The 19,062-nt window shown below is 42.0% G+C and overlaps 1 protein-coding gene across 5 annotated transcripts in view; it reads left to right on the top strand.

Moving 5' to 3' along the window:
• The window catches only part of NAALADL2 (N-acetylated alpha-linked acidic dipeptidase like 2), a 509,493-nt gene that overhangs the window by 148,650 nt on the left and 341,781 nt on the right, over positions 1–19,062 (top strand). For all 5 annotated transcript variants that reach the window (XM_072142777.1, XM_072142778.1, XM_072142776.1 and 2 more), the window contains exon 2: positions 11,624–12,140. In XM_072142777.1, coding sequence (XP_071998878.1) covers positions 11,686–12,140 — 455 coding nt within the window. In that variant the 5' untranslated portion in view covers positions 11,624–11,685. The remainder of the gene's footprint in view (positions 1–11,623; positions 12,141–19,062) is intronic.

Raw genomic sequence — 19,062 nt, 5'->3', positions numbered from 1 at the left:
TCCATAGCAAAGGCCGAAGTGGCAAAATTCAGTAGGGGTTGGATTTCTATTAGGCAATAACTCAGTGTCATCTCATCTGGCATAGTACTGTGCTTCCTTTGATACTTGGCTAGAAAATAGCCATAGCAATAGGATAGCATTGTTTGGTTTTAAAAACTCAAAAAAAAACAAAAAACACAAAAAAAAAAAAAAAACACAAAAAAAAACAAAAAAAAGTAAAAAAAAAAATAAAGTTATAACTCTCATTTTAAAAATGTTTAACCCGAGGGCTAGGGGTAGAGGACGAGGGCGGGGACGTGGGCGTCCAACTACTGCAGGGGTCAGAGGCCGTGGTCCTGGGCGGGGTGAGACACCACCTGCTGATGAGGGAGCAGGGGAACGCCGCAGAGCTACACTCCCTAGGTTCATGTCTGAAGTTACTGGGACTCGTGGTAGAGCACTGTTGAGGCCAGAACAGTGCGAACAGGTGATGTCGTGGATTGCTGACAATGCTTCGAGCAATTTGTCCACCACCAGTCAGTCTTCCACGCAGTCCACCCATGTCACCGAAATCGCCACTCCTCCAGCTCCTGCACCTCAGCCTCCTCCCCCCCAGTCTGCCCCCTCCCAGGAAAATTTGGCATTTGAACCGGCATACTCTGAGGAACTGTTTTCTGGACCCTTCCCACAGTCACAAACCACTTGTCCGGTTGCTGCTGAGCAATTTTCCGATGCCCAGGTTTTCCACCAGTCACAGTCTGTGGGTGATGATGACCTTCTTGACGTAGTGGAAGTGTGTAAAGAGGTGTCCGACGATGAGGAGACACGGTTGTCAGACAGTGGGGAAGTTGTTGTCAGGGCAGGAAGTCCGAGGGGGGAGCAGACTGAGGGATCGGAGGATGATGAGGTGACAGACCCAAGCTGGGTTGAGAGGCCGGGTGAACACAGTGCTTCTGAGACGGAGGAGAGTCCTCGACCTGAACAGGTTGGAAGAGGCAGTGGTGGGGCCAGACGGAGAGGCAGGGCCAGAGCTGGTGCATCAGCGCCACTGTCAACTAGTGAAGCTCCCGTGGTGAGGGCTCTTGCGGCGAGGGCTAGATCTTCAGAAGTGTGGAGGTTCTTTAAGGAAACACCGGATGACCGACGGACTGTGGTGTGCAACATTTGCCAAACCAGGCTCAGCAGGGGTTCCACCACTACTAGCTTAACTACCACCAGTATGCGCAGGCATATGAATGCTAAGCACCCCACTCAGTGGCAACAAGCCCGTTCACCTCCGGCCGTGCACACCACTGCTCCTTCCCCTGTGTCAGCTGCTAGTCAGCCCCCTGCCCAGGACCCTGCCACAAAAACCCCATCGTCGCCTCCACGATCCTCCACAGCATCCACCAGCGTTCAGCTCTCCATACCCCAGACGCTGGAGCGGAAACGCAAATATAGTGCAACCCACCCGCACGCCCAAGCCCTTAATGTGCACATCTCCAGATTGCTTAGCCTGGAGATGCTGCCCTATAGGCTAGTAGAGACCGAGGCCTTTCGCAACCTCATGGCGGCGGCCGCCCCTCGGTATTCGGTCCCCAGCCGCCACTACTTTTCCCGATGTGCCGTCCCAGCCCTGCACCAGCACGTGTCAGACAACATCATCCGTGCCCTGACCAACGCCGTTTCTGACAAGGTCCACCTGACCACGGACACGTGGACGAGTGCTGCCGGGCAGGGCCACTATATATCGCTGACGGCACATTGGGTTAACTTGGTGGAGGCTGGGACCGAGTCTGACCCTGGGGCTGCTCATATACTGCCGACGCCGAGGATTGCGGGGCCTACCTCGGTCCAGGTGTTTCAGGCCTACTATGCCTCCTCCTCCTCCCACCCCTCCTCCACCTCCTCCTCCGAACTACCATCCGTGGGCACGGCGCCATCAGTCGGTAGCTCTAGGCACAGCAGCAGTGCCGTCGCTAAGCGACAGCAGGCGGTGCTCAAACTGCTGAGCCTAGGCGACAAAAGGCACACCGCCCAAGAGCTATTACAGGGCATCACGGCGCAGACTGATCTGTGGCTGGCACCGCTGAACCTCAAGCCGGGAATGGTTGTGTGTGACAACGGCCGTAACCTGGTGGCGGCTCTGCAACTCGGCAGACTGACACATGTGCCATGCCTGGCCCATGTGTTAAATCTGATAGTGCAGCGTTTCCTCAAGACATACCCCAATCTGTCTGATTTGCTCACGAAGGTGCGCCGCATCTGTGCGCATTTCAGGAAGTCCAGCCCAGATGCTGCCACTCTCAGGGCAGCGCAGCGCCGCCTCCAACTGCCCGCTCACCGACTGTTGTGCGACGTGCCCACGAGGTGGAATTCAACACTGACCATGTTATCCAGAGTTTACCAGCAGCGCAGAGCGATTGTAGACTGCCAGATGTCAACTTCCACCAGAACTGGTAGTCAGGTCAGTCAGCTTCCTCAAGTCTACAATGAGGAGTGGACGTGGATGTCTGATATCTGTCAGGTGCTGAGTAACTTTGAGGAGTCAACACAGATGGTCAGTGGCGATGCCGCCATCATCAGCCTCACCATCCCGCTGCTTGGCCTGTTGAAAAACTCTCTGGTCAGCATGAAGTCGGAAGCTTTGCGCTCGTCACAAGAGACGGGGGAAGAATATTCCCTTGTTGATAGCCAAAGCACCCTGAGGTCTGTTTCTCAGCGCATATCGGAGGAGGTGGAGGTGGAGGAGGATGAGGAGGAAGAGGAGGAGAATGTTGGCGAGACACAAGAGGGGACCATTGTTGAGTCCTTCACTGTTCAGCGTGTATGGGCAGAAGAAGAGGAGTTGGAGGAGTTGGAGGAGGAGGAAATGGACAGTCAGGCCAGTGAGGGGAGTGAATTCTTACGCGTTGGTACTCTGGCGCATATGGCAGATTTCATGCTAGGCTGCCTATCCCGTGACCCTCGCGTTCAAAGAATTTATTCCAGCACCGATTACTGGGTGTTCACTCTCCTGGACCCACGGTACAAGCAAAATCTTCCCACTCTCATCCCTGGAGAGGAAAGGAGTGTGAGAATGCATGAATACCAGCAGGCCCTGGTGCACAAGCTGAAACAGTATTTCCCTTCTGACAGCGCTAGCGGCAGAGTGCGTAGTTCTGCGGGACAAGTAGCGAGGGAGAGTAGGCGAGCAGGCAGCTTGTCCAGCACTGGCAAGGGTACGCTTTACAAGGCTTTTGCCAGCTTTATGTCACCCCAGCAAGACACTGTCACCTGTCCCCAGTCTCGGCAGAGTAGGGCTGATCTTTACAGAAAGATGGTGAGGGAGTACGTAGCTGACCATACCATCGTCCTAAATGATCACACAGCTCCCTACAACTACTGGGTTTCAAAGCTGGACATGTGGCACGAACTGGCGCTGTACGCCTTGGAGGTTCTTGCCTGCCCTGCCGCTAGCGTCTTGTCCGAGCGGGTTTTCAGTGCAGCTGGTGGCATCATCACCGATAAGCGTACACGCCTGTCGACTGACAGCGCTGACAGGCTGACGCTTATTAAAATGAATAAAGGCTGGATTTCTCAGAATTTCCAATCTCCACCAGGTGAAGGAAGCTCAACCTGAATAATTGATCCACTCCTCCTCCTCCTCCTCATTTTCCTCCTTCTCCTCCTCTTTGTACAGTAAAGCAGAGGAAACTGGCTATTTTTTGACAGGGCCCACTGGCTCTTGCTATAGTACTTCATGCATTTAATTTTTCTGGAGGGCCACCTACCCGGTCCTCTGTTTGAAACAATTGTTGTGAGTGCCACATACAGGCACTCAATCTATTCCATTTTACTGCAGGGCCACCTACCTGCTCCTCTGGTTTGAACAATTTTTGGGACTGCCACATACAGGCACTCAATCTATTCCATTTTACTGGAGGGCCACCTACCTGCTCCTCTGGTTTGAAACATTTTTGGGACTGCCACATACAGGCACTCAATCTATCCCATTTTACTGGAGGGCCACCTACCTGCTCCTCTGGTTTGAAACATTTTTGGGACTGCCACATACAGGCACTCAATCTATTCCATTTTACTGCAGGGCCACCTACCTGCACCTCTGGTTTGAACAATTTTTGGGACTGCCACATACAGGCACTCAATCTATTCCATTTTACTGCAGGGCCACCTACCTGCTCCTCTGGTTTGAACAATTTTTGGGACTGCCACATACAGGCACTCAATCTATTCCATTTTACTGGAGGGCCACCTACCTGCTCCTCTGGTTTGAAACATTTTTGGGACTGCCACATACAGGCACTCAATCTATCCCATTTTACTGGAGGGCCACCTACCTGCTCCTCTGGTTTGAAAAATGTTTGGGACTGCCACATACAGGCACTATCCAAATTAAATTGTCTCCATAGCAGCCTCCACACGTTGTCTCCATTGCTACCTCCAAAAGTCGTCCATATAGCTGCCTCCATACATCGTCCCTTTATCAAACGAGGTGTGTCAGGCAGAAATTTGGGTTGTTTTCATGGATTCCACATCAAAGTTGTTAACTTTGTCGCCACCCTGCTGTGTTATCCACAAAATATACTGGCAAACTTTTACCATTTAGGGATATTATTTCAGTGCTTCTTGCGCATCTGTTTACATTCCCCTCACCCGGCATATCCTAAACTTATAAGAACGCTACTACACTTGATCTTATACAAAAGGTTCTTAGAAGTGCTGTTTGGGGAGTAGCCTAGAGACAGGGGCTTGGATTGGCGAAAGCTCGCCTGGCAGCGGAACGCCAGCTCCATGCGCATCATGCGCTTCTTGCGCATCTGTTTACATTCCCCTCACCCGCCATATCCCAAACTTATGAGAACGCTACTACACTTAACTTGGTGCAGGCTGGGACCGAGTCTGACCCTGGGGCTGGTCATATACTGCCGACGCAGAGAATTGCGGGGCCTACCTCGGTCCAGGTCTCAAAGGCCTACTATACCTCCTCCCACCCCTCCTCCACCTCCTCCTCCTCCGAATTACCATCCGTGGGCATGGCGCCATCAGTCGGTAGCTCTAGGCACAGCAGCAGTGCCGTCGCTAAGCGACAGCAGGCGGTGCTGAAACTGCTGAGCCTAGGCGATAAAAGGCACACCGCCCAAGAGCTATTACAGGGCATTCCACATCAAAGTTGTTAACTTTGTCGCCACCCTGCTGTGTAATCCCCAAAATATACTTGCAAACTTTTACCATTTAGGGATATTATTTCAGCGCTTCTTGCGCATCTGTTTACATTCCCCTCACCCGGCATATCCTAAACTTATAAGAACGCTACTACACTTGATCTTATACAAAAGGTTCTTAGAAGTGCTGTTTGGGGAGTAGCCTAGAGACAGGGGCTTGGATTGGCGAAAGCTCGCCTGGCAGCGGAACGCCAGCTCCATGCGCATCATGCGCTTCTTGCGCATCTGTTTACATTCCCCTCACCCGCCATATCCCAAACTTATAAGAACGCTACTACACTTAACTTGGTGCAGGCTGGGACCGAGTCTGACCCTGGGGCTGGTCATATACTGCCGACGCAGAGAATTGCGGGGCCTACCTCGGTCCAGGTCTCAAAGGCCTACTATACCTCCTCCCACCCCTCCTCCACCTCCTCCTCCTCCGAATTACCATCCGTGGGCATGGCGCCATCAGTCGGTAGCTCTAGGCACAGCAGCAGTGCCGTCGCTAAGCGACAGCAGGCGGTGCTGAAACTGCTGAGCCTAGGCGATAAAAGGCACACCGCCCAAGAGCTATTACAGGGCATTCCACATCAAAGTTGTTAACTTTGTCGCCACCCTGCTGTGTAATCCCCAAAATATACTTGCAAACTTTTACCATTTAGGGATATTATTTCAGCGCTTCTTGCGCATCTGTTTACATTCCCCTCACCCGGCATATCCTAAACTTATAAGAACGCTACTACACTTGATCTTATACAAAAGGTTCTTAGAAGTGCTGTTTGGGGAGTAGCCTAGAGACAGGGGCTTGGATTGGCGAAAGCTCGCCTGGCAGCGGAGCGCCAGCTCCATGCCAAGATCCAACTAACATAGTTTTAACTGCAGCACCTTTAATCTACTACTAGTTCACTGCCTCCATACATCGTCCCCTTATCAAACGAGCTGTGTCAGGCAGAATTTTGGGTTGTTTTCATGGCTTCCATGTTAACTTTGTCGCCACCCTGCTGTGTAATCCACAAAATATACTGGCAAACTTTTATCATGTACCGATATTATTTGAGCGCTTCTTGCTCACCTCCTTTGGTTCCTCTCTGCCACCCATTGGTTTGAAGCCTGAGTCCATTTAGGGTATGTCGCCATGACACTCTCTAGCCTGCTGCCGCTGCCTCTGCATGCCGTCCCCTATAGTGTCAGGGTCAATTATTGGATGTTTTAGATGCTATCTAGCTTCATTCTGTCACTCTGTCATGGCCATGCTGTTGCCCATAATTTTGGCATAATGGTGCGATTATGCAGCCTCAGAGGCATCCATGCATGCTGCCCCTGCTGTTTCCTGTCCATTTCCGTGGTGTTTCCATCCTTTTCTGAGGTTCCCAGGTGTTTGGCCAAGCTTCCCTGTGCAGAGCCTTGGTCCCCTTGAAAAATGCTCGAGTCTCCCATTGACTTCAATGGGGTTCGTTATTCGAGACGAGCACTCGAGCATCGGGAAAAGTTCGTCTCGAATAACGAGTACCCGAGCATTTTAGTGTTCGCTCATCTCTAGTTTTAACCCATAGGGTGGATTCTCACATGGAGTTTTCTGGATATGTTCTTAAACACATGCACTCTTCATGTGTTATGCATTTGGGCCAAGCCCATCCAAAACATAACATGGGAATGATCCCACATTCAGTTTTTCAGATGCAAGTTTTGATTATAAAACCAGGAATGTATCAGACAAACTGCACATGTGAACTCAGTCTGAGGCTGCATTCGCATCTGTGGTGTTAATGCATGCATTTGAAACGGCTGAAGAGAGCAGATTTTCTGAATTACTTTTTATAAAACACAAAAGCTAACACAATGTTAATGAAATGTAATTTGGCAAATTCTCTGTACTTAACACATGCATTTTGAAACTCAATACAACAGCTAACACCACATTTGGCTGCAGCCTCTGGGTGCTTTCATACGTGGCGTTTTTCAGATAAATTTTTTTATGTTACCAGGTGATTGACTGACTGGTTTTAAAGTATTTTCATTATTGCTGGAAGTGTTAATAGCTGTGTTATCATAGGGGCACAGCTGTTGAAGAAAACCTCTTTCGAATCAGACAATGGTAACATGGTAAAGCATTTTTAAAAGTATCCGGAACCTCATAGGTCTGAAATGTGTTTCTGGGATGCTTTTAGACAAATTTGAAAATGCATAAACTACGAGTAAACACACCCTGAGACCTCTCCAGAAGACCACCCCCTCCCTAAAGGACTAGTTTTTTATTCAAACACTGATTGTTTTTTTTTTTGCCAATATACTCTGTGAAAGCTGCCCCCTATCTGCAGATCACCTCTTTTTCTGTGCAAAGAGATCTGCTCAAGGAGGTTTCCCTGTATATACACTGTGCTGTGTGTGCAGGATCTGATGCCGTTCATCAGAACTGATGTAGAGCCTAAATTATGGCTTTATTTGTGCATTCAAACTTTCATACATACACATTTTTTACTATTTTCACAAACCGCTCTGCTTACATTCCTGTTATATAATTGGATGACCTGAAACATGTGATTACTCACATGCTTATAGTAGGGTGGCACGGTGGCTGAATGAGTAGTGCTTCTGCCTTGCAGCACTGGGGTTCTGGGTTCGATTCCCACCCAATTCAACATCTGCATAGAGTTTATATGTTCTCTCCGTGTTTGAGTGGGTTTTCTTCATGTCCTCCGATTTACTCCCACACTCCAAAACATATTGTTAGGTTGTTTAGATCGTGAGCCCCATGGGGAAAGGGACTAATTTTGACATGCTTTGTTCAGCGCTGCATAATCTATGTGTTCTATATAAACAAAGAATTATTAGTATTATACCATCTTTGCAGGTCGCAGTTCACCAATTGATTTAAAAGAAAAACATGACAGGAACAGTTCCCCATACCCTTAGAAGGGTATTCCCATCATTTACATTTAATTTAATTCAATTGCCATATGTAAACATTTCTTCAACTGGATGTTATTTTAAAAAATCTCCCCATGTGAAGATAATTTCTCATAAATTTAGCCATGTTGTACCTTAGAAATGAGATGGATTCCCCAGATATGACCACCCCGCACTCTGGCAGCAGTGGCCAGACATGTGCTATCAAGTCCTGCCTGATCACCTAAGTTCAGCGTTCAATGCCACAGGATGTCTGTGGGACATGCAGTAACTCCCGGACATTTCATATACAAAAACATTTTTGTTTCTTTGTGAAATCACTCCAACAGAGGTGGTCGTATCCAAGGAGTAAGTCCTGTTTCTAAGGGATCATATGACTACATTTACGAGAAATTATCTTCACACAGGTAAAAAATTTTGCCCAGACGAGAATACCCCTTAAGGTCAGGGAAAGGATGGAGAATAGAAATTCCAGAGATTCTAACAGAGGACATTTTCCTTGCTAGTTAGAGCTGAATGTGATTTATAGAAAACGAGTTGAGTAAATATCTGAGTTGTCCTTCTCATCTCACTACTCTCAAAGTATTAAACTGTGTCATTACATGAAGTGCCATATACTTAAAGCGGTGGAAATACTTTTGATTAAATGTGAAGCACCTCTAGGAAATGGTGAATAGAAATCCGGTCAGTGCAGTTGGGCTTTGAACCAGTTTTCTGTCTAAAGATCTAGACCGCTGTGATTATCCCCATAAGGTACAGTGTACCAACACTCTTGATGCTGATTTGTGGCTTTCAAAGTTTATTGAAGTCCTTCTAAGTAGATATTTCAGCTTCTCCCACAAGCAAAAGATTTTTACATTAAATGTGACCGTGATGAGAAAGTAGTTCTAATACTTAACACCGACTGTGATTGAGCATTATGATAAAAAGAACATCATCCATTTCTGCAAATTTCATTCAGAACCTAAATCATCATGACAGTTTTGGAAATTGTTCACCTCAGCTTTAAAAAAATATTTCATAAGAGGACTGTGGTTTTGAAATAAAATCACTATTTTTTTTTTTTTTTTTGTCACATTACATTTTACTTAGTGTTGCGTCATTTTTACCATTTCACTATAATTTAATGGGAGAGAAAATCACAAAATAAATCATCTCAAGTGTATGGTAAAAGAGAAGGCATAAGGAAGGAAATTTGGTATTTTCACTGTCGACTCCTGACAATTGGGGTCATAATTTTTGATTGAATGATTTCTGATTTGCCCATTTAGCATAAATGTATTTGCTCTTATTTGTAATCTTTACATATCTTTTGCATAATATTATCAATTGACAATTTGAGGTGGCTATGTTGATGAAGATATTGTGGAATTTTGTTAAATGGGAATTGTATTTTTATTTTTATTTTTTTGTTTAAAAAACGCTAAACTTCTCTTTTCTCCACATGGAATGAAAGCATTTTAATCTCAAATAGCCAAATTGATGCCATCTTTTTGTTCTATTAGCTACAAGAGCATGAAAGAAAAGGGAAATATTTTTAATTTTAAACTCCTGCATTTGCATTTTTTTCTTTGTTTTCTGCTTTGGTAAAGGTGGAGTCTATATTCGTATATGAAGGTCACAATTGGAAACGGTGATCACTACCAATTTTCATCTAACTAGTTGATCAAGTTCATAGCATGATGTATGAGCCAATAGTGAGCGACTGACTGTGCAACTCGTGTTATATATCTTCATTCTGAAATACAAGTCATCATGGCACAAGATGGCATCTTTATACTTAATTTTATTCCCCTAGCTCTCAGCGCCAAAACTTTCATGCTACCGCCTGTACTTTGCCTTCTTATTATAAGTAAACAGGTGCGTTTCTTCATAAAAACTATTTGGAAACCCAAATTACAGATAACCAAATTAGTCATGAGGTTACTTAACAATAACACCAGTAGTGTTATCTATTCAGGCATATGGATGTGAGTGCAAACATAAAAAAAATTGAAAGATGATTAAAAAGAAACAAACATATAATACAATAGAAACCGTTATAAAATAAGAAAGAAAAAAAAATAATAACCTTTACTACCCAGAGAAGATTTATCCATGAGCCGTGAGGTTCAGAAGATAGGATTTTGGACAGCCTGTCCCATCTGACAGAGAATGAATGTGAGTGAGCATGTGCATAGCCCAAAAATTTATGCTTCATGGATTTTTCTCTCATTCCCCTGCTTGACATGCACTAGAAGGGGGATGTTCACATGCTAATACTGCCTTTCCCCTCAATGATGTACATTGAATTAGTTTTTAATAGAATAACTCTCCACAGAAAACTGTTGCAATGGTGTTACTCACTTTAATCAAGTGGTTATCCTATTCTCTATCACCCCATATCAAACTTGGGGGTGTTACACTTAAAGGACATCTACCACCATAATCAAGGATTGTATACCAAGCACACTGACATACAGGAGTGTGCTCCCTCTGTCAGGGTTTGGGCTCTTAAAATTATGCAAATGAGGGACTCCAGCCTCTATTTATGCCGATGGTTACTGGAGCCCCTCAGGGTCATTTGCATATTTTTGTCTTTTTTTGTAAAAACTGTTGCATATGAAGCTAAAAGATCAGATCCTGCCAGAGGGGGCACACAACAGTATGTCAATGTGCTTGGTTCACAATCCTGGTGGTAGATGGCTTTTAAAATCATGGTTTATATGTGTTTAGTAGGGTTCCCAGCAAGATACAGTCCCAAAATTCACAAGGGATTTGTTGAAACCTCCCCTAGCCCTATCCTGCTAGAGGGGGCTTATACAGGGGCATAACTTTAGGGGAGCAGAGGTTGCGATCGCACCTGGGCCCAAGAGGTTTAGGTGGCCCTTATGGTGTCACTTTCCCATATTATATGAGAAGACTATTACTATAAAACATACATTATTGTTGGGGGGCCTGGCACACAATTTGCACTGGGGCCCATCAGCTTCTAGTTATACCACTGGGCTTATAACTAGGGGTTATGTCCTTGTTTTTAGAAAACATATAATTTTCCTTTTGTTTGACTCCTATCTTCTTTGTTTTACTTTTGGCGGGAACAGAGTGAACTAAATTCTCCCTTTGCATACTAATTGATCTTCCTTTAACTCTATGCAGAGGATGTAATTAGTCTTGAATGTGCTAAATGGTACACATCTCTGTCTTGGTCCCGAAGTGTAATTAGGATTTGTAAATAGGATAGGAATTTGGAAAGGTGAACTACAAACAATGAACTATGGCCATATTTTTGTACTTTTACCACACGGCTGAATATCTTAAGCTCAGCAGCATGAATGAAACCATGAGAAAAAAACAAGAGTATAATGAGATGTAAGGACATTTAACTGGACAAAACCGTCAAATTGGAATATACTGAAACTCCTTTGCAGTATATCCCAATTTGACGGTTTTGTCCAATTGGTAGACAAAGTACAATTTCTAAGAAAAAAATAAACACTTTTTTTTGTTTGTTTTTAAGAATAAGTAAAGAAATGTCCATCTAACTCAGATTTCCACAATTCTTCTTACAGGAAATGATTTATCATATCAGAAACTAGGAAGTAACGTAAGAACTCTTCCAGACCTCCATTACATGGATAATGATGATATTCCTACATCTGCCTTAGACCTAGAATGGGACATGGAGACAGAATTGGATGAGCTTGGGACAGAGCAATTTCAATCTGATGGCTTCATTCACTGCCATGAGAAAAACAGTTCTCCAACACAGTCACACGCAGTTGCCTCCAATCAACTATCTATTTCACCCAAGGGACGTTTTCAAAGATTAGAGGAAGAGCCAGAATACTTTTCTCATTATACAGAATCAAAACCAAAGACCTCCCAGAACCTTTGCACAATTATAAAAACTTTTTCTATTTTTATGTTTACATTTCTTTTTGGCATTTTGATAGGGTATTTTTCAAATAGAAATCCAACTTCCAGCAGCTGTAACATACCAAATGAACCCGATTCCTCAAGTGCTGCTCATATTATTGATGAGATTGTTAAGGGTATCACCAAAGAAAACATTGAGCAATATTACAGGTATGTACAGCATCCATTTATAATATTCGCTCTATAAATGTATATAAACTTAAGGTGACATTCGTTCACATGGAAATAATGTTTGTCTTCATTTGGTGTATTATTTTTAAATGCATATTATGTTAACTGCATGGAAATAGTGTTAATGGTTACTATATATATACGCTTTACTGGTGGATTAGGTAATGGCTCATTAGTTTGTTTTTAGTTTGAGCCGTGCTTCTGCTTATGATACTATTTTACCAGTTTTATTCAAAAATATATTTTTTCTTTTAACCACTTTTAAAACTCCCTCCTACTGATGTGAAACACAAAAATGAATGGCTCATTCACATGGCTGGGTTTCACCTCCATGTGCTACCAGTGGTTTCCACAAATAGCATATAAAAACTTCATTTTCTTTTTGGTCTTTTGCATGTCTGTTTTTCACTAACTTTGCACTTATCTCCAGTCCAATGTGACTATTTGAAAACTGGAATTGATTAGACTGGTCACTTTCCCTTTTAAAGATTTCCTCCACTGACTCCAAGAGTTTCCCACTTGTATGTTATCCTTAGCTCCTCGTGGAGCTACAAGTCTCCATACACCTACAAGGCGGCCTTATTTGGCAAATCAATGCTATCTACAGTTGAGAATTAGTTGCTTCTTGAATAGATATACTGGTTTGGTTTTAATCCCACATAATGTCATTAGGCTTCTTGAAAGTCACGCTTACATGGTAACTAAGAGGCAATATTTTCCCTGTTCCACCTTGGAAAACATATTTGCATATTTCCCAGAATCTCCTAGTGGAGCATCAATGGCTACAAGTCTCCATACACCTACAAGGATGCCTTCATTGGCGAAGTCTCCATAAGAAGAGCTCTTGCCTCCCAATCCTTATCTCCTAACATACAACATTTAATGAACAGGACTAGCAACTACTGTTAACCTATGCTATTATTAATTTGCAGACACTATGTCAGATGTCGTGCATAGTCCTAGATGAGCTATACCCATAACCTCTCTCTGGACTTGCAGAGACAAATAATCAATTTGACTTGTTTGACATGAACTTTCTTCAATAAATCTATGCTCTTTGGGGTGAAGCAAATCGTTTGACTTTAAACACTCAGCAGTTGTTATTACATCAACTACATCATTCCTCCTACTATGTCTGTCTATATTTAATGCAAATGTTTCAATTGATTTCCAAAGTAAAAATCCAATCGACCATTTTGTGTTATGGTAACACATATTATAAATCATTTTAATGACTGTAAATGAAATATGATGAAGTCATTTAGAGTTCCAGGATAATTAATATTTACAATAATGAAGGAAAATATTCACAGATAACAATTAAAATAGCAAGAACTAAGTTTTGGGAAAGATCCAGATACTCTATTAATAATTAAATCATTTTGACTAAAATCAAATTGTATGCCAATAAAAGGGCTATAGTTTACTCTGTACATCATAGTTGTAACAACCAGCCCCTCTTTGGTTCTGCTCAGCTATATTAAGTTTTTACATTAATGAAACATCGGTTTAGGGGCTAAACATCAGAAAGACAAATAAAACAAAATGAGTGCATTTGATTTTGTTTTCTGTCAAAACTTTAATAAATCTAGTTTTCCTGTCATTAATAAACTAAATATGTAGGAACTTGTCCTAAATCAAACTTAAAGGTGTTGGTCAATTCATGTTTTTTATGTGCAGGGGGCTAGATGTAAGCCAACGTTGGGAAAGAAAACAGCTGTATCGCACATCCACAAATTATACAATGATCTATTGCCGCTAGGTTGAGGTTCTTAGTTACATTTTGATCAAATTGTATAAGCCAACTAACCACTTCACGATGACCTTCTTGTAGTAGGGACTAGATGTAATGTACACATATGAATCACATACACACAAAGTTCAGAAATGTTTTTACCTCATGAGCTGTACATGAATAGAAACTTAACTGTCCATGACGAGTCTACCTTTCAGGACCTTATGACCGTCCATATGCGGCCCTTTTATAGACCGAAATGGCAGCTGATAAAGGAAGAGACCTTTCTAATTAAGAATTCTTTATGTATCTCAAAGTGGTGCAGGACCTTTAATACATGTATATTAAATTACTTTTGTGATGTGTGGGTTCAGGATATTTGGTAACGTGGCCAACCCCTTCAATAACTAATTTTTTAACCCCTTAACGCTCTGCGCCGTAGCTCTATGGCGCAGAGGTATAAGGGATGTGTGAAGAGGGCTCACGGGCTGAGTCCTCTTCATACAAAGGTGGGGGTTTTTGCATAATGCATAAAACCCCCACCGCTAATAACCGCGGTCGGTGCTAGCACCGATCGCGGCTATTAACCCCCCGTTGCCGCCGGCAAAGTCGCCGGCAGCATTTAAAGGACGGTGGCGCGCGGGCGCGGCCATCTTTTTTTCGATCGCCACGCCCCCGAGCGTCATCGGGGGGCGGCGATCAGTTGCCATGGTAGCCTCATGTCTTCTTTTGACACGAGGCTATCTGGCAGCTGCAGATTCGTTACAATGAGCCAGTGGCTCATTGTAATGAATGTGCTGCAAAAATGCCATATATTGCAATACAGAAGTATTGCAGTATATGGTAACAGCGATCTGACCATCTAGGGTTAATGTACCCTAGATGGTCTAAAAGATAGTGAAAAAAAAAAGAAAAAAAAAAGTTTAAAAAATAAAAAAAATTAATAAAATATTAAAAATTCAAATCACCCCCCTTTCCCTAGAACTGATATAAAACATAATAAACAGTAAAAATCACAAACATATTAGGTATCGCCGCGTCCCAAAATGCCCGATCTATCAAAATATAAAAACGGTTATGGCCGGCGGTGACCTCCGAGGCGGGAAATGGCGCCCAAATGTCCGAAATGCGACTTTTACACCTTTTTATATAACATAAAAAATGTCGCACAGACCTCAAAATGGTAGCAATGAAAACGTCGCTTCATTTCGCAAAAAATTACCCCTCACACATTTCCGTGCGCCAAAGTATGAAAAAGTTATTAGCGTCAGAAGATGGCAAAAATTTTTTTTTCTTTTTTGTACACATTCGTTTAATTTTTGAAAATATATTAAAACACAATAAAACCTATATAAATTTGGTATCACCGCGATCGCACCGAACCAAAGAAAAAAATAGGCATGTTATTTGGAGCGAAGAGTGAAAGTCGTAAAAACTGAGCCCACAAGAACATGACGCACCTGCGTTTTTTTTTCAATTTTTCCACATTTGGAATTTTTTTTCAGCTTCGCAGTACACGGCATGTTAAAATAAATAACATTACGGGAAAGTTGTTTCGCACAAAATAAGCCCTCACACAGGTCTGTACACGGAAAAATGAAAAAGTTATGGATTTTTTAAGTTGGAGAGCGAGAAATGAGCCGAAAAACCCTCCGTCCTTAAGGGGTTAAAGTGAAAGTGTCCTGAAACAAGCAAATAACCTCGGTTATGGAGCAATTACATATTTAAACAAATCAAACCTAAGACAAAATCACAATAAGTGTTTCTGGATGGACTTTTAAATTGTAAATCAGATATGTTACTGGAGATTTGGATTTTCCACAACCATTAACCCCTTCACGACTTGGCCTTTTTTAGTTTTTTCACTTCCATTTTTCACTCCCCACCTTCAAAAATCTATAACTTTTTTATTTTTCCACATAAAGAGCTCTGTTATGGCTTATTTTCTGCGTAACAAATTGCACTTTGCAGTGACGGTATTCAATATTCCATGGCGCGTACTGGGAAGCGGGAAAAAAATTACAAATGCAGTGAAAATGGTGAAAAAACACATTTGCAACACTTTCATGTGGGCTTGGATTTTACAGCTTTCACTGTGTGCCACAAATGACATGTCTAATTTATTCTTTGGGTCGGTACGATCACGTGGATACCAAATTTGTATAGGTTTTATAATGTTTTCATACATTTAAAAAAATTAAAACCTCCTGTACAAAATTTTTTTTTTGATTTTGCCAACTTCTGGCGGCAATAACTTTTTCATACTTTGGTGTACGGAGCTGTGGGTGGTGTCATTTTTTGCGACTTTTGATGTCGTTTTCATTGCTATCATTTTTAGGACTGTGCAACCTTTTGATCACTTTTTATTAATTTTTTGATATTTTCCAAAATGGCAAAAAAATGTCATTTTTGACTTTGGACGCTATTTTCCGTTACGAGGTTAAACGCAGTGAAAAACCGTAATTATATTTTGATAGATCGGACATTTTCGGACGCGGCGATACCTAATGTGTTTATGATTTTTACTGTTTATTAATATTAATATCAGTTCTAGGGAAAGGGGGGTGATTTGAATTTTTAGGTTTTTTTATTATAATTTTTTTTTTTTAAACTTTTTTTTACTTTTACTATTTTTCAGACTCCCTAGGGTACTTTAACCCTAAGTTGTCTGATCGATCCTACCATATGCTGCCATACTGCAATATGGCAGTATATGGGGATTTTACTCCTCATTCATTACAATGTGCTGATAGCACATTGTAATGAATGGGTTAAAACGAGACTGCTTCGGGCCTTCGTGCTAGCACCGATCGCGGGTGTTACCGGTAAGCCTTTGCTGCAATATGCAGCAAAGACTTACCGGCTATGGAGAGGGCTCGGCCCGCGAGCCCTCTCCATGTACCGGGACCCGGCGCGCGCCGTACTAGTACGGCGCGCGTCGGGAAGGGGTTAAGTAATGAGAAAAAAATAACCTTTGAGAAAGAAACGTACAGGAATTGTAACACAAAAGATAGATAAAACATAACTATTTTTTTTTCAAAAAAAGACCTCCAGCAGATGCACAACTTTGTCTCTTGTGCCATCCCATGATGCATCTGTATCACATTACAGGGTTATGCGAAGAGAGAACCATCTCTCGTATCTGTACTGCACTTAAATAATCCTCTACACTATACCACAAATGTACTACCAGGTAAGTTTAAACTTTTAAAGTTCTTTTATATAACATTTACACTTTTAAATGATCTAAGAATTCCCGGGAAACATATCTTGTCAAAGTCCAGAACATAGCAATGGCATCCGAAGCAAAATAAAGTATACAAGTTTATGCACTGCTGGTATATTGTACTGTACATTAAGTGACTTCATAATCTAGTATCTCATAACTGAATACTAGAAACATCATACTCTTAAAGTCATTCTTGGCAGAGTCTGCATCTTTTATTCTTTCTTGTGGCTTTGATTCATTTTATTACTTGTGTAATAGTCTTTTATCTATTTATCTTTCAGTATATGATATACAGCAAAACATGTTTTCATTATGATTTTATATGCCTTGTCCACTGAAGGTTATGAACCAGCCAACTAAAATATCATTAACTCAGTATAGGAAATCATTCACCCTCATTACGATGTCCTTCATTGTAGCAATTTTTCTTTGCCATGAGATTACTGCACCTTAACCATCGCTGCTATAATTTAACATCCTTTCTTCTAAGAGAATATCTTTAATAGATTCAAAGCATACTTAAAAGCAGGTATGCTTAGAATAGAAAATTATGCAAAGTGGTTTCTTAGGTTACCGTTTATTGCAAATATTTTAAACTCTTGTAAATTATTTTTGTGCATGCATGAATCTGAAATGGTGCATTATAGTCTATGATTACATAAATGGCATTAAATAATGTGCCTGCAATTAAAATTATGCACACTTTTCCATAAGACAACATTTTAGATTCCTTTAGCATTCATATTCAAAACAGATCTGAACCATGTTTTCACGTATGGGATAAGCTTCAATGAGAAATGTTCGTTTTATATTACCACCTCATAAATTGGCCTTGAAAAAAATAATGCAAACCAAAAATTATTCAATGTCTTTAACATGTTAGAAACAAGAAATATAACATGATTATTAAAACTTAAATACTTCTGCAGGGAAATAGTTTTGCAACAGTGTTTACAAATACATAGAACAATAAAGACACATATGAAATTAGATAATGCACATTATGTACCAAAAATACATATATAAATAACCTAAAACAAATTACATGACCTTTTTTTACAAGTCAACTGTAATTCTAGTTCCCCCCACAGCCCTGTCTGTTTACCTGAGGCAATACGGGACAACCACAAAGACCGTTTCTACCTGCACCAAAATGTGGACACTTAACAGGACAGACAAACAATTATCACAAAGAGGAGTTAGAAAATCCAACACCGATGGTATATAAAGTACAGAATTGTAAACGCAGAAGAATAGTTAAGAATGTAAGTCGAATAACAAAAAATCAGAGTTACAGATGTATAGCAATTGAAATGCAGACAAGTGAGCCAGCAAAAAAAAATCTTAAACCAGCAATCAGGATAGAGCACAGGGGAATTCATTTAAGCAGGGAGTCTGCTCCAGGTGCGAAGGACAGTGCTCCAATATTGTGTTAACCCTTGCAAAGACATGTGCAAAGCAAATTGAACCAGCAGTTCAGCCATAAGGCACTGTTGAGACAGTCGACTGAAAATAGCCAGATAGAAGAATTCAATGCCTTCTCATCCTGACCATGCAAACTGCAAAAGACACAGACATAATACTGATGAAATCGACCTCCATCCTACTATTACATTCCAGTGCAAAAACCAGCAACACAGTGAAATAAACTACCTTAGTGTTAATTGCGATTGTCACACATATTTTACAGAGATCTTTCACAGTACCTCCTCAAATTACCCTAAGGATTCACCTATAGTGCCCTGCACTCTCTTGATCACCTTTCTCATCATACCTTTGACTTCTCCCTTAATGACATACCCTGAGCAGATGATTGCAAAATAAAAATGATGCTAACAATGATTGTGTTTCAGAACATTCTTTATACAGCCAATCCTAATGCAACCCTGCCTTGGACTATATCTAGGATTAATGAATTTGGGGAATGCCCCAGTCTA

Source organism: Engystomops pustulosus, chromosome 3 (assembly GCF_040894005.1).
Source record: "Engystomops pustulosus chromosome 3, aEngPut4.maternal, whole genome shotgun sequence".
Classification (NCBI taxonomy): Eukaryota; Metazoa; Chordata; class Amphibia; order Anura; family Leptodactylidae; genus Engystomops; species Engystomops pustulosus.
The sequence above is the reverse complement of the archived record's forward strand: the minus strand, read 5'-3'. Positions and strand labels throughout refer to the sequence as shown.